Source organism: Gorilla gorilla, chromosome 6 (assembly GCF_029281585.2).
Source record: "Gorilla gorilla gorilla isolate KB3781 chromosome 6, NHGRI_mGorGor1-v2.1_pri, whole genome shotgun sequence".
NCBI classification, from domain to species: Eukaryota; Metazoa; Chordata; class Mammalia; order Primates; family Hominidae; genus Gorilla; species Gorilla gorilla.
The window spans coordinates 158,185,629-158,201,778 of record NC_073230.2 but is presented as its reverse complement, the minus strand read 5'-3'; the positions used below and the strand labels follow the sequence as shown (position 1 = coordinate 158,201,778).

General features: G+C 50.8%; 1 protein-coding gene across 1 annotated transcript in view; it reads right to left on the bottom strand.

Annotated features, from left to right (window-relative positions):
- Window positions 1-12,216: 12,216 nt before the first annotated feature.
- The window catches only part of ZNF282 (zinc finger protein 282), a 30,720-nt gene continuing 26,786 nt past the window's right edge, over window positions 12,217-16,150 (bottom strand). The window contains exon 8 of the mRNA XM_019031154.4: window positions 12,217-14,578. Coding sequence (XP_018886699.3) covers window positions 13,743-14,578 — 836 coding nt within the window. The 3' untranslated portion in view covers window positions 12,217-13,742. The remainder of the gene's footprint in view (window positions 14,579-16,150) is intronic.

Sequence of the window (16,150 nt, the reverse complement as noted above, 5' to 3'; positions counted from 1 at the left end):
AATCCCCCCTTTCTACAGCCCCACACCATCCTCCATCTCAATACTGAATCTCGTTACCCTGCTGGAAATTTTTCATACTATTTATCACCATCTGAAGTAATCTCTTTTTTTCACTCGTTTACATATTAATTATCTGTATCTCTTCCACTGAAATGTCTCACTACTGTATCCTCCATTTGTTGTACACAGAAGTGTTCATATTTGTAAATGATTGAATGGTGAATCAGAGTGTAAGGATATGAAATGTCATCTCAAACAGAGGCATTATTTCCAGGGCAACTAGATCAACAGGCACGTCACTGAATCATTAATAAATCTAGAGAAAGAATGGGCCAGGCTGAAGAAACCGGTCAGTCAGGGAGATCCTGTCCAGAGGGTCTGACCTAATCTCTCAGACCAACAAACTCTTGGTGTCAGATACAGAAAAAAAAAAAAAATGTGTCATGGGTGAGGTGGCTCATGCCTGTAATCCTAGCACTTTGGGAGGGCAAGGCAGGAGGATCACTGGAGTTTGAGACCAACCTGAGCAAATAGGCAGACCCTGTCTCTACAAAATTAAAATTAAAATGAGCCAGGAGTAGTGGTGCACACCTGTAGTCTCAGCTACTCAAGAGGTTGAGGTGGAAGGATCATTTGAACCCAGTAGTTCGAGGCTGCAGTGAGCCACGATCGCACCACTGCACTCCAGCGTAGGCAACAGACCAAGACCTTGTCTTTAAAAATAAAATAAAAATGTTATCCTCCACAGGCACAATATCAGGACATAGGATGCTGAGGTCATTAAACAGTTCAGTCGTAGAACTCATTCCCTCTATTCTATTTCTATACTCACAAGGCAACCTTCTGACGTTGCATGTTGCCAGGTAGCTTCTGGAAGGCAACATGCAGGTGAAGCTGATGCACATTTATACCTCAGTCTCTTGAAAATGAGCATGTTTCAGCATCCCAGACTCTGAGCCTGGAAGTCTGGAAAAAGGTTCAGATCAAATTTCCAGCCTGCAAAGGAGGCAGCACCAGGCACCAGGGTTGCAATCACATGGGCTGGTGGAGATGGTGTGGTGCCTGCAGTCCCCTGGGCTGGTGAAGACAGTGTGGCACAGTGATTTGCTAAGTGGGGCTGGGGAGTGAGACTGTCTGGGTCCCTAGCCCAGCACTGCCAGTATATTAGGTTTCTCTAGATAGACTAATAGGATATATATATAATGTTATATAAAGGGGAGTTTATTAAGTATTAACTCACATGCTCACAAGGCTCCACAATAGGCTATCTGGAAGCTGAGGAGCAAGGAGAGCCAGTCTGAGTCCCAAAACTGAAGAACCTAGAGTCTAATGTTCGTTGATGTTCGAGGGTGGGAAGGGTCTGGCATGGGAGAAAGAAGTAGGCTGGGAGGCTAGGCCAGTCTAGTCTTTTCACATTTTTCTGCCTACTTTATATTCTAGCTGTGCTGGCAGCTGATTAGATTGTGCCCACCAGATTGAGGGTGGGTCTGCCTTTCCCAGCCTACTGACTCAAATGTTAATCTCCTTTGGCAACACCCTCACAGACACACCCAGGATCAATACTTTACATCCTTCAATGCGATCAAGTTGATTCAGTATTCACCATCACAGCCACTTACTAGATGTGAAGCTTGGTCAGGTCTTTAACTTCTTAGTACTTGTTTCCTCATGATTATTGGTGAATAGATAACAGTACTTAGCTCATAGAGTTGTGTGAATTAAATGAGTGAATTCAAGTCAAGTGCTTAGAACAGTACCTGGCACAGAGGAAGAGCTCAAGAAGTACTCATGATCATTATTGTTGTTTAGTCCCAGATCCTTCATTTACTAAGTGCTGTGGCTCATGCTCACTCTGCCCTAGTGTCCTTGTCTTCCGCTGAGAATGTGAACACCTCATCCTAAGGTTGCTGATGGAACTAAAAGAAAGAATTTATGTAAAGTGCTTATGTAGCCAAGTGCCCGGCATACAGCAAGCACTTGGTAACAGGCAATTTCTTCTCTCTGCTTTACTTTTGCAAGGCCCAAGCCTTGTATTGCAATGAATTCAGCAGGATAAATGTGGCTTTGTTGTGTCTCTTAGAAGCTACCCATTTGTTTTTTCCAACTGACATTCAAATCTTGACATATGCTGTTTTAAAAAACGTTGTTGGCCGGGTGTGGTGGCTCATGCCTGTAATCCCAGCCCTTTGGGAGGCCAAGGCAGGTGGATCACAAGGTCAGGAGATCAAGACCATCCTGGCTAACATGGTGAAACCCTGTCTCCACTAAAAATACAAAAAATTAGCCAGGTGTGGTGGCGGGCGCCTGTAGTCCCAGCTACTCTGGAGGCTGAGGCAGGAGAATGGTGTGAACCTGGGAGGCGGAGCTTGCAGTGAGTGAGATTGCACCACTGCACTCCAGCCTGAGCCACAGAGTGAGACTCCGTCTCAAAAAAAATTGTTGTTGTTTTTTGTTTTTTGTTTTGAGACAGAATCTCACTCTCTTGCCGAGGCTGGAGTGCAGTGGAGAAATCTTGGCTCACTGCAACCTCCGCCTCGCAGGTCCAAGCGATTCTCCTGCCTCAGCCTCCCAAGTAGCCGGCATTACAGGTGTGTGCCACCAAGCCAAGCTAACTTTTGTATTTTTAGTAGAGAGGGGGTTTCATCATGTTGGCCAGGCTGGTCTCAAACTCCTGGCCTCAAGTGATCCACCCGCCTCGGCCTCCCAAAGTGCTGGGATTACAGGTATGAGCCACTGCGCCCAGTCCGTTTTAAAAAACTTTTTTTTCCTCTTTTTTTTTTGAGATGGAGTCTCTCTCTGTCACCCAGGCTGGAGTGCAGTGTCGCGATCTCCGCTCACTGCAAGCTGCACCTCCCGGGTTCACTCCATTCTCCTGCCTCAGCCTTTTGAGCAACTGGGACTACAGGCACCCGCCACCACGCCCAGCTAATTTTTTTTTTTGTTTTGTATTTTTAGTAGAGACAGGGTTTCACCGTGTTAGCCAGGATGGTCTCGATTTCCTGACCTCGTGATCCGCCCGCCTCAGCTTCCCAAAGTGCTGCGATTACAGGCATGAGCCACCACACCCGGCTTTAAAAACTTTTAAATGAAGTTCACAGTTATTCCCATGAGTAGCATTGGTATTCCAAGAATCAAGAAAATAGACATTTAGTACTTGTAGCCTGGCATCTCTACATTTGTAGAATATGAATGCAACATGCAGAGCTGAAAATGACCTTAGACATCATCTCACCCCAGACCCTCATTTTTAGTGAAAGAAAAAAGTATTCTTTGAGCAAACAAATAATATACATTGTTAAAATAATGTTTTAATAATATTTATTTTGGCCAGGTGCAGTGGCTCATGCCTGTAATCCCAGCACTTTGGAAGGCTGAGGTGGGAGGATTGCTTGAAGCCAGGAGTTGGAGACCAGCCTGGGCAACATAATGGGACTCCATCTCTACAAAAAAAAAAAAAAAAAAAAGCTAGGCATGGTGGCACATGCCTGCACTCCCAGCTACTCGGGAGGCTGAGGTAGGAGGATCACTTGAGCCCAGGAGGTCGAGGTTGCAGTGAACTGTGATCACGTCACTGCATTCCAGCCCGAGTGACAGAATAAAGCCCTGTTTCACACACACAAAAATTATCTTATCCTTTAAATTTGTATCATGTGTATGATTTATAGCATACATATTAGCCTACATAAGTACATATATGTATGCCTGTTTTTTTCTCAAAAAAGTTTATAATCCATGGCTTTATTCCACTCGTTAAGACTCTTTCTGTCTCACTGCTATTACTATCTTGCAAGTCCCTAGATGGCATGAACCATTTTTTTTTTCTTTTTTTTTTTGAGACAGGGTCTCGCTCTGTCGCCCGGGCTGGAATGCAGTGGCGCAATCTCAGCTCACTGCAGCCTCCACCTCCCGGGTTCAAGCAATTCTCCTGCCCCAGCCTCCCAAGTAGCTGGGATTACAGGCATGCACCACCACGCATGGCTAATTTTTGTATTTTTTAGTAGAGAAGGGGTTTCACTATGTTGGCCAGGCTGGCCACGAACTCCTGACCTCAAGTGATCCAAACGCCTGGGCCTCCCAAAGTGCTGGCATTACAGGCGTGAGCCACCGGGCCTGGCCGAACAATGTCTTTTGTATTCCTTCCCTCACACTAACAATCCTCTGGAGAGCATGCCCTGCTAGACTGCGGGTCAGTGAGAATCCTGGAATCAACACGCCTTGGCTCAAGGTGCCTCCCCTGCTGTTTATGTGTCTGTGGTGTGCACCCACGAACTTCTTCAGCCTAACATGTCTCCTTTCTTCCTCTAGGCATCATGCCTCCCTAAGCTCTACCCATGTAATTCAAATGTGTGTTGCCATCTTCTTGCATAGCAACTCCAGCCTGGTCTCAGTAACCGTTTGAAGGGTGAGCACCTGGCTCAAGCCAGCCCACCCTATGCGTCCAGTCATAGCATAGTCATTAAGCCAGCCCACCTATGGGCCCAGTCATAGCACAGTCATTAAGCCAGGGTGGATGTGTCCTGAGCTGGACCAATCCAAGCTTTCCCCTGGGTTTCTTCTAACTGAGCTGAGGGAAAAAGCTAATTTCCTCTCTGGTGAATTATAACTATATGAGTCAGGAATAATCTTGTCCTCCATTTTTTTCTTTATAAATTTTTCTGGGACAGAGCCTCACTCTGTCACCAGGTTGGAATGCAGTAGTGCAATCTCGGCTCACTGCAACCTCTGTCTCCCGGGTTCAAGTGATTCTCGTGACTCAGCCTCCCGAGTAGCTGGGACTACAGGCATGCGCCAGCACGCCCGGCTAATTTTTGTATTTTTAGTAGAGATGGGGTTTCACCATGTTAGCTATGCGGGTCTCAAATTCCTGACCTCGAGTGATCCACCTACCTCGGCCTCCCAAAGTGCTAGGATTACAGGCATGAGCCACCGCGCCCGACCATCCTCCTTTTTTTTTTTAGAATAAGTTGGTTTGAAAGAATGATCCCAATACAGTGAAAGGAGCAGAAATGAGAGACACATTTTTGTCAGTATCCAAGATTGGTTCTTCATCAGTTCCTTTGAGTCTGTGAATGATTCCAGGTTCCTTCCAGAATGTTCCCTTTTCTTCCTGGTTGGCCAGTCAGCTTCTGTTGATTGCAACTGGGAGCACACTGACTAGTGAAAGAATGATGGCTCTCTGTAAACCCAAACCGAATGGAAAGTCCCAGAGGGCAAGGAGTGCCTCCCGTCCTGTCTTTGTGTCTTTCTCAGCCGCCCAGTTTCTTGGACTTGCAGATACTTCCGAAACCTCTGTGGGAAGTCAGGGGAGCGTGTGACCTAGAGTGGTGAAGCAGTCTTCAGGGACAAAGTGGAACCAGAGCTGGGGCTTGACAGACCAGGACTTGGACACAGCTCCCCTGGCCCAGGACCCCTGGAGAACAAAAGTGGAAAAAAACAGGGCATGGCTTGGAATTGGTCAAGAGAAAAGCCTGTAATCTCAGCACCTTGGGAGGCTGACGTAGGAGGATCCCTTGAGCCCATGAGTTTGAGGCCAGTCTGGGCAACATAGGGAGACCTCATCTCTACATAAAAATTAAAAATTTGCCAGGCATAGTGGCCCAGCTACTTGGGAGGCTGAGGTGGGAGGGTTGATTGGGCCTGGAAGGTCAAGGCTGCAGTGAGCTATGATTGCACCACTGCAGCCCTCCAGCCTGGGTGACAGAGCAAAACCCTATGGATGATAGATAGATAGATAGATAGATAGATAGATAGAGCAAAACCCTATAGAGAAAGAAAGAAAGAAAAAGAAAGAAAGAAAGAAAAGAAGAAATAAATGAAGGAAAAAGAAAAGAAGGAAAGAAAAGAAAGAAAGAAAAGAGAGAGAAAGACAGGAAGGAATGAAGGAAGGACGGCAGGGAGGGAGGGAGGGAGGAAGGGCTGAACACAGCTGGGCAAGTTTGGGTAGTAGGCAATAGAGCAGAGAGAGCTTCTACTGAAAGGCTAAATGTCTGTATCGCTATCATAGGGGCAGTGTAAAGAAAGAGATGCTCCTTTAAAAACTAAAGGCAGTCGCCAAGCGCAGTGGCTCACGCCTGTAATCCCAGCACTTTGGGAAGCTGAGGCGGGCAGATCACGAGGTCAGGAGATCGAGACCATCCTGGCTAACACAGTGAAACCCTGTCTCTACTAAAAATACAACAACAACAAAAAATTAGCTGGGCATGGTGGCGGGTGCCTGTAGTCCCAGCTACTCAAAAGGCTGAGGCAGGAGAATGGCGTGAACCCGGGAGGCGAAGCTTGCAGTGAGCCGAGACTGTGCCACTGCACTCCAGCCTAGCTGACAGAGCGAGACTCCATTTCAAAAAAAAAAAAAAAAAACTAGCTCCTGTAATCCCAGCTACTCGGGAGGCTGAGACAGGAGAATCACTTGAACCCAGGAGATGGAGGTTACAGTGAGCTGAGATTGCACCATTGGACTTCAGCCTGGGCAACAGTGAAATTCCGTCTCAAAAATATATATATGTGTGTGTGTGTGTATATATATACATATACACACACAAAAATTAGCCAGGCGTGGTGGCGCGCTCCTGTAGTCCCAGCTACTTGGGAGACTGAGGTGAGAGAATTGCTTGAACCCAGGCGACGTATGTTGCAGTGAGCTGAGATCACGCCACTCCACTCCAGCCTGGGTGACAGAGTGAAACTCCATCTCAAAAAAATAAAGAAAGAAAGAAAGAACCACTTCTCATCCCCAAATCCTTGAAGTGTGGGGCAGGGGCACTGGCTTTGACACTATATGTAGGATGGGTCTGAAGCTATTTTTCAGTTAAAGGATATTGACACCATCAGAATGAAAGGTATGGGGACACCCAGATGGTCAACACTGGCTTACACCTCTAATACTAGATACAGAACTTGAATCTTGAATGGGAGACATCAAAGGTAGTCTTTTTTTTTTTTTTTTTTTTTTTTTTTTCTGAGACGGAGTTTCACTCCTGTTGCCCAGACTGGAGCGCAATGGCACGATCTTGGCTCACCACAACCTCCACCTCCCAGCTTTAAGCAATTCTCCTGCCTCAGCCTCCCGAGCAGCTGGGACTACAGGCATGCACCACCACACCCGGCTAATTTTGTATTTTTAGTAGAGACAGGGTTTCTCCATGTTGATTAGGCTGGTCTTGAACTCCTGACCTCAGGTGATCCGCCTGCCTTGGCCTCCCAAAGTGCTGGGATTACAGGTGTGAGCCACCATACCCGGCCCAAAGGTAGTCTTTTATAACAAAGAGAGTCTTCTGGTAAACCTATAGAAATTATCATGCTGAGGGGTGACGTGGATTTAAAATATGTCTAGGCCAGGCACAGTGGCTCATGCCTGTAATCCCAGCACTTTGAGAGGCCAAGGCAGGAGGATCGCTTGAGCCCAGGAGCTCAAGGCTGCAGTAGGTCATGATCCCACCGTTGCCCTCCAGAGTGAGCGACAGAGCGAGACCCTATCTAAAAAAATAACACATTAAATTAAATTAAAATATGTCTAAAGAAGTTTGAACAGAGGTTCCCAACCTTTGGGATACAGTGCCAGCATCTCACTAGCAGAGTGACTCTTATGGAAGGAGACATCTGGGACCCTTGTCAGTGGGGGCTGGGGGCTGTGTATGATTCTGACAGATATTCAGGACTTCTCATCTCAAGAATTACCAGTTTAGAGATATGCCTCCCTAGCCGGGCACAGTGGCTCATACCTGTAATCTCAGCACTGTGGGAGGCTGAGGTGAGTAGACCACATGAGGCCAGGAGTTCGAGACCAGCCTGGCCAACATGGTGAAACTCCATCTCTACTAAAAATACAAAAAGTAGCCGAGCATGGTGGTGCACATCTGTAATCCCGGCTACTCAGGAGGCTGAGTCAGGAGAATCGCTTGAACCTGGGGGCAGAGGTTGCAGTGACCCAAGATCGTGCCACTGCACTCCACCCTGGGCGACAGAGAAAGAGCCTGCCTCAAAGAGAAAGAAAGAAAGAAAAAGATATGCCTCCCTGATGACTCCCTAGGAGGCATGGCCTCCCCCAGACCGTCCTTCTGTGCTCTTCCAAAACAGGGTTCTGGGCCTCTAGGATGCTCTATCGCATGTTTTTGCAGTAACAGCTGGATGGACAAATGCTGTGAAATTATAGGCACAGGCTGGCTCATCCTGAGCCTGGTATGAAGTTTCCTACTTTTCCTCTTTACTCCCTGCCAATACCCAATACCCAGGGCCCAGATGTCAGAGAGCCGGTCATGGTGCCCAAATCTTTGATCATAAGATAACTGCCTTTACCTGTGTGTTTTGGGGTGTTTTTCATTTTTGGTGGTGTCCGACTTAAACCTGCCTTCTTGAGACTTCCATTTCATCCTCTGGCCTCCTTTCAGCGCTATGCATTCACTGTTCCTGAAGAGTTCCAAAGGGGCTGCAGCTCTGTGGGGCCCAGACCACCAGCAGCTGGTCCACGGCCTCTGGCTCTGCCAGTCTCCTGCCTTTCAATCCCAACTGCATTCTCCCCAGTGTGTTTCACCTTCGTCCCACATTGCGTCCTCCCTCCTTTCCCTCTGCCCCATCCAATTCATCCTCCAGTCCCTGACTTCTCCATGAAGGTTAATCTCACGCTTATCGTATCATGAGCTCCGACTCCTCCCATCAACTCTGCTGTCAAGCAAATTGTACCACCTTAGGGTGCCAATTTCCTCTTCATGTCTGTCGCTCAACTCCGATCACTTGTACCCCCTGTGGTGCCCATCCAGGCTAGACACGTGCTAAATACTAAAGAGGTAATCAAGTGAACAAAATGCAGAGGCCAGCATCCTGAGTGTCACCATCTTTGATCAGCTCTGTGGTTAGAGCTCCCTACGGGACTCTCCTAGGGCCTGTGCTGGGGGCTGGGGTGACTCACGGTGTAGTTGAGGGGCACTAGTGCAGTGGGATCCCCCAACCCAGGATCCAGGAAACCGGAGACTTAGCCTTGACCATCACTAGCTCAGTATGGCTTCTACAGACCAGTATTTTCCCAACTTCTCAGCGGGATGTCCTGCAGCGAGCCTTCCAGAAGATCAGGCGTATACTTCTCAAGCCCCCACCCTCGTGCAGTCATATGCTTTCTAGTAGTGTTGTTCTCACAAATACCTTCTCTCCTATTAGACGTCAGGCTCCCAGAGGGCAAGGACTAGGTCTTACTCTTCTTTGTTCCCTAATAGATGTTCATGAAACAATAACAATGCAGCCATCCATCCATCCTCAATCTTATTCTCCTAACACCCTGCCTTGCCCTTTCCATAAAGTAAGGCACAAACTGAGGCCATGAGCATGAAGTTCCCTGAGCTGTCCACCCATCTCAGGAAACGTTCTACCTCTCTTGAGCTTTTTGGAGCAGCAACCTTTGCAGAGCACTCCTTATACCTGATCATCTGGTACAGTGCTGAGGAAGGAATGCTACAATCCAGATGTCCCTGTTAGAGCTTCCTAGGCTGATGAGGACAGAAAGCCCAGAACAGCATATCCTGAAATGATTTGAATGTCTGGGAAATTGAACATAGGTCTGTAAGGACACAGATGCAGCTTTCAGCAGTGGATACTTCCAGGAAGTGTGTTAGGAAAGAGTTTCACTCTTTATTGTGTCCTCTTTTCTTTTTCTTTTTTTTAAAACTGTTTGAATTTTTATTGCATGCATTGTGTGGTTTTTTTTGTTTTTTTGGTTTTTTTTTTTGGAGACGGAGTCTCACTCTGTCACCCAGGCTGGAATGCAGTGGCACAATCTTGGCTCACTGCAAGCTCCATCTCGCGGGTTCAAGCGATTCTCCTGCCTCAGCCTCCTGAGTAGCTGGGATTACAGGTGTGTGCCATCACACCTGGCTAATTTTTGTGTTTTTAGTAGAGATGGAGTTTCACCATGTTGGCCAGGCTGGTCTCAAACTCCTGACCTCATGATCCGCCCGCCTCGGCCTCCCAAATTGCTGAGATTACAGGCGTGAGCCACCATGTCTGGACTGCATTGATTTTTAAATTAAAAGTCAATTAAAAACATAGGCTGGGTTGGGCGAGGTGGTTCACACCTGTAATCCCAGCACTTTGGGAGGCCGAGGTGGGTGGATCACTTGAGGTCGGGAGTTAAAGACCAGCCTGGCCAACATAGTGAAATGCCATCTCTACTAAAAATACAAAAATTAGCTGGGCATGGTGGTGGGGGCCTGTAATCCCAGCTACTCCGGAGGCTGAGGCAGGGGAATCACTTGAACCCAGGAAGCGGAGTTTGCAGTGAGCTGAAATGGCACCACTGCACTCCAGCCTGGGCAACAGAGTGAGATTCCATCAAATAAATAAATAAATAAATAAATAAATAAATAAATAAATAAATAAAAGGCCGGGTGCAGCAGTTCACATCTGTAATCTCAGCACTTTGGGAGGCTGAGGTGGGAGGGTTGCTTGAGCTCAGGAGTTCAAGCCCAGCCTGGGCAACATAGCAAGACCCTATCTCTACAAAAAGTAAAGAAAAACAAAATAGCCAGGTGTGGTGATGCATGCATGCCTATAGTCCCAGCCACTGGGGAGGCTGAGGCAAGAGACTGCTTGAGCCCAGGAGTTCGGGGCTGCAATGAGCAATGATTGAATCATTGCACTTCAGCCTGGACAACAGAGTGAAATCCTATCTCTCTCTTTTTTTGAGAAGGAGTCTCGCTCTGTCGCCCAGGCTGGAGTGCAGTGGTGCCATTTCGGCTCACTGCAACCTCTGCCTCCCGGGTTCAAGCGATTCTCCTGCCTCAGCCTCCCGAGTAGCTGGGATTACAGGCATACACTACCATGGCCGGGTAATTTTTTATATTTCAGTACAGATGGGGTTTCACCATGTTGCCCAGGCTGGTCTCGAACTCCTGAACTCAGGCAATCCATCCGCCTTGGCCTCCCAAAGTGCTGGGATTACAGGCGTGAGCCACCATGCCTGGCCTGTCTCTGTTTTTAAAATTTTTTTCTTTATTCTAGAGACAGGGGTCTCGCTATGTTGGAAGGGCAGTCTGAAACTCCTGGTCTCAAGCAGTCCTCCCACCTCAGCCTCCCAAAGTGCTGGGGTTACATGAATGAGCCACCACGCCCAACCGGATTGCTTCAGCTCCAGAGGTCAAGGCTGCAGTAAGCCAAGATTGCACCACTGCACTCAGCCAGAATAGCAGAGCAAGACTTTGTCTCTACATAAACTACATTTTCTCAGAAGGAAAATAAAAATCCACCCCCAAAGCAAAACCCCTGTTCTGCTTCAGGACGTGGACTCCAGGGTCTTCACTGAGGATCTTCGCTGCTTGGGAGCCAGCAGAGGCTAACATCCTGAGTGTCACCATCCCCGATCAGCTCTGGGGATGAGGCTCACTATGGGATGCTCCAGCAACCTGTGCCAGGGCTTGGGGCGACTCATGGTGTAGCTGAGGGGTACTTGGTGCAGTGGCATCCACCAGCCTAGGATACAGGAAAGCAGAGAGACTTGGCTCTCACTAGCTCAGTCCCTAGGTCTCCCTGGGAATCAGCCCCTTGAAGGTAAAATAAAGGGATCAGACTGAGCCTTGTGCTCAGGTGTTTTTGTTGTTTTTGAGTCGGGGTCTTGCTCTGTCGCCCTGGCTGGAGTGCAGTGGTGCGATCTCCGCTCACTGCAATCTCCACCTCCTGGGTTCAAGCGATTCTCCTGTCTCAGCCTCCTGAGTAGCTGGGATTACAGGCACCCACCACCACGCCCGGCTGATTTTTGTATTTTTGGTAGAGACGGGAGTTCACCATTTTCGTCAGGCTGGTCTCAAATTCCTGACCTCGGGATCCGTCCGCCTCGGCCTCCCAGTGCTGGGAATACAGGTGTGAGCCACCGCGCCCGGCCAGGTGTTTTAAACCCATGTCTCAAGTGATGTCTCCCCCCTCTCTCCTCACACTCCTGCAACCAAAAAACATTCTGACCTTGCCATGATCTAGATTAGGAAAATACTTTGTGCATATGCTTTTTAAAAGTGGCACACTACCCCCCTCCCCCAGCAACTGATCACTGGAGGGTCCCCTTCTGCTCTAACAAAACTCTACTGAACCCTGTCTAATTTCTCATCTCAATTTGCTTTCTTAAGATTTGTCTCCTTCAAAAAGCAGAATGAAGAAAAAAATACCCCATTGAATTGGATTCCAGTTCATTGAGGCTTTACTGTAGGCAAACTGGAGAACCCCCAGCTCTGTGAACATGCAGTCTGCAATCTGGATACCTTTTATTTAATGTCGAGAATTCCCTTTGCACGGCAAAAAGGGGTCTGAGGAAAGCGGAGCAGCGTAGATAAGGGCGAGGGCGGAAGCAGGACGCTCGCCAAAGTGGTGCCGGGTGCCGGCTGCCCACTGTGATCCCGGCTGGGAGGAACGCCGGACCCACGGCAAGGGCAGGGAAAGTCATTTTTGACACAAACAAGGGTCCTGGGGCATACCACCCCACCCGGTGCCAGGCCATGCAAGATGCTGAAATGGAGACTGTGGCCCCTCGGGACGCAGCGCCCGGAGCCATGGAGCAGGTGCACCAACGTGAAGGGGAATCCTTTGGGTGCTTCCCGAGGCGCCTGCAGGGTGTGGAGCACAGCAGGGTCTGTATCCATGTCCGTGAGCACGGGCAGTAACAGATAGCACCAATTGGGAGGCCCAGGGCAGGAGAGCCTGAGGCTCAGACTCTAGCACCCACTTGCCAGGCGCTGCTGGGAAGAGACAGGTGACGGCTACTCTCACAGCAAAAGCCTCTCCCTCGCCCCTCTGCCCTGGGAGAACTGGAACAAATCATCATGGTGAGGTCTGACCTGGGGCCCTAGCTGCCTGTGGGGGACCAGGCCACTGTTGTGCAGTGACAAGATGCTGCTGCACCAGATTGAGGGGCTGGGGACAGGCTGGGGCCGAGGCGGCACCAGGAGCTCCCATGGAGAAAGAGCCCTCTGAATGTACAACCTGGGGCGTTCTGTAGCCAATCTGTTCCCGGCTCCCAGGAACCCCAGGAGCTGGCCTCCTGTCGCTTCTGGTTTTGTCCGTGGGTGAGAGCAAGGAAAGGAAGAGAGACCAGGAAAGGAAGAGAGACCAGGAGGGCCAGGCCAGCAGCTTCCCGAGCAGCGGAGGTAGGCGGTGAGCGCGGTTGGGCAGCGCGCGCCGCTTCCCGTGTGATTGGGTGAACCGTCTCACCTGCCTCTCACTTTACTCGGTCACCAGGAAAATCCTACCCCACCTATCTGAGAGGGATAGGCCAAGGGTGAAATGGATAACGGATAGAAAACACTTAAAAAAGTATAAAGCGCTATTGAAACGCGAGGCAGTGTTGTCATCATGAAGGTGTTACCCTTAGCACATCCCTCGGCCTTCGCTTTTTTACAGGGCGTCTCCTAACCTTGGGACCTGATTTCCTGATCTCGGAAGGGCTTCGGGACTCCCTGGTGGCTTCCCCTGATGACCATCTGTGGCCCAGTGGTCCCAGGGCACTCGAGGGTGTGTGAGGGCGGTGCCCGAGGACGCTCGGCTCCTCGCGGTCCCCCTGGCTCTTCCCCGGCAGCTGGGTCCACCCTAGATGAGCTGGGCGTCCATTCAGACCAGACAGATCTGGGGGATCCCTGCCCCACCCTGGGGGACCCCCAACCGGAGTGCAATGCCTGTTGCCGATTTCCAGACGGTGGCTGAGGACACCCGGCAAGGTGGTTGGTGCTCAGGCCGCCCCCGATCCACTCCGTCCGGCCCTGCCCTCCCCCAGCCCAGCCCTAGTCTCGCTCAGGAGGCGGCGGGAGCGGCCGTGGGGCGCCGGGGCCTGGGCCGCCGCTGTGCACGCGCAGGTGGTCCTTGAGCGACTCCTTGTAGCGGAAGCTCTTGCCGCACTCGCCGCACGTGTAGGGGCGCTCGCCCGTGTGGATGCGCTGGTGCTTGAGCAGGTTCTGCTTGCGGATGAAGCTCTTGCCGCACAGTGCACACTGGAAAGGCCGCTCGCCCGTGTGCAGCCGCTGGTGGTTCTGCAGGTGCTCCTTACGGCTGTAGGTCTTCTCGCACTCCGAGCACTTGTAGGGCCGCTCGCCGCGGTGCGTCATCTGGTGGCGGATGAGGCCCGAGTGGCAGTTGAAGCTCTTCTCGCACTCAGCGCACTCGTAGGGCCGCTCCTTGGTGTGGCTGCGGTGGTGGATGATGAGGCTCTTGCGCACGCCGAAGCTCTTGCCGCACTCGGGGCACGAGTAGGGCTTGCTGCGGGCGCCGTGCAGGAGGAGGCTCCGCCGCAGCCCGCCAGGGCAGCAGCTGCCACAGCCGCCGCCTGTCCCCGTCCCCGCCTCCGCGCCGCCGCCCCCACCGCCGCCATCGCCCCCGCCGCCCCCGGTGCTGCGGTCCCCACCCGGCGGCGCCTCGCGGGAGCCACGCTCCCCGGGCAGCACCTGGAAACCGTCGTCCAGCAGCCCTCGGCTTGGGGGGCCGCCCGGGTTCTCGGCCACCGCGATCGGGGGCAGGCTCTGGGGCTGGGGCTGCGACTGCAGCTGCGGCTGCGGTGGCTGGGGCTGGGGCTGGGGCTGTGGCGGGGCCGGGGGTGGGTTCTTCACCATCAGCAGGCTGTCACCTGGGGAGATAGGAAGAAGTGACATGCTGACAGGGGTTCTGGGCCAGGACCCCACACTGCTCCCGAAGGGGGGCCCAGGGAGCATGCTATCTGAGCCTCAGTTCCACTAACTACGAGGGATTGCACAAGGTTCTGGGCCACAATCTACATGGCCCTTCGACCTGTTCGAAGCCACCCTGCTGTGGAGCCCAGAAACGGGTCAAGCAGGTGGCACGCGGCAAGGACAGGAAGTCCCTCCAGAACGCTGAGGGCTAAGGGGTAGGGGACCTGCTGTCCAGAAGTCATTTTGGAAGGCAGAATTTCCCAGAAACAACAAGACTTACTTGCAGTCTGATGGACAATGTTTTTTGTTTGTTTGTTTTTCCAGACAGGGTCTGGCTCTGTCTCCCAGGCTGTAGTGCACTGGTGAGATCATGGCTCACTGCAGCCTTGACTTCCTGGGCTCAAGTGATGCTCCCACCTCAGCCTGCCAAGTAGCTGGGACCATAAGCATGCGCCACCAGGCCTAGCTAATTAAAAAAAACAAATCTTTTCGGCCGGTCGCAGTGGCTCACGCCTGTAATCCCAGCATTTTGGGAGACCGAGGTGGGCAGATCACCTTAGTTCAGGAGTTGGAGACCAGCCTGACCAACATGGAAAAACCCCGTCTCTACTAAAAATACAAAATTAGCCGGGAGTGGTGGCCCATGCATGTAATCCCAGCTACTCAGGAGGCTGAGGCAGGAGAATCACTTGAACCGGGGAGGCGGAGGTTGCAGTGAGCTGAGATCTTGCCATTGCACTGGCCCAGGCATCCAGCCTGGGCAACAAGAGCGAAACTGTCTCTCAAAAAAGTAAATAAATAAAATACAATTTAAAAAGGCCAGGCGCAGTGGCTCACACCTGTAATCCCAGCACTATGGGAGGCCGAGGTGGGTGGATCACGAGGTCAAGAGATCGAGACCATCCTGCCCAACATGGTGAAACCCCATCTCTACTAAAAATACGAAAATTAGCTGGGCGTGGTGGCACGCACCTGTAGTCCCAGCTACTTGGGAGGCTGAGGCAGGAGAATCACTTGAACCTGGGAGGCGGAGGTTGCAGTGAGCTGAGATCCTGCCAGTGCACTCCAGCCTGGCGACAGAGCAAGACTCTGACTCAAAAAATAAATAAATAAAAATAAAAAATAAAAAATAAATTTTTGTTGAGACAGGGTCTCACTATGTTGCCCAGGCTGGTCTCCAACTCCTGGGATCAAGCAATCCTCCCACCTTGGCCTCCCAAAGTGCTGGGATTACAGATGTGAGCCAGCACACACACTGACAATGCTCACTTTTATCTCAGGACAGTCTCTCAATGGGAAGGAAAGAATTTTATCCAAGGTGAAAACCATCTAGAGGCCCACAGGAATGGAATGCAGGGAGCTGGAAACATAAGCATCAGAGGGGTTGGCAGTCATGTTTCCACTAAGCATGTGGGGCATCTGACTTGGGCAGGTGTGGGCAGCTGGGACATGTGAGTCCCACCCTGGCACCTGACCCACCTGGACCTTGGCAGCACCATAACAGGCCCTCCTTGCACTCGTGGCAGTGG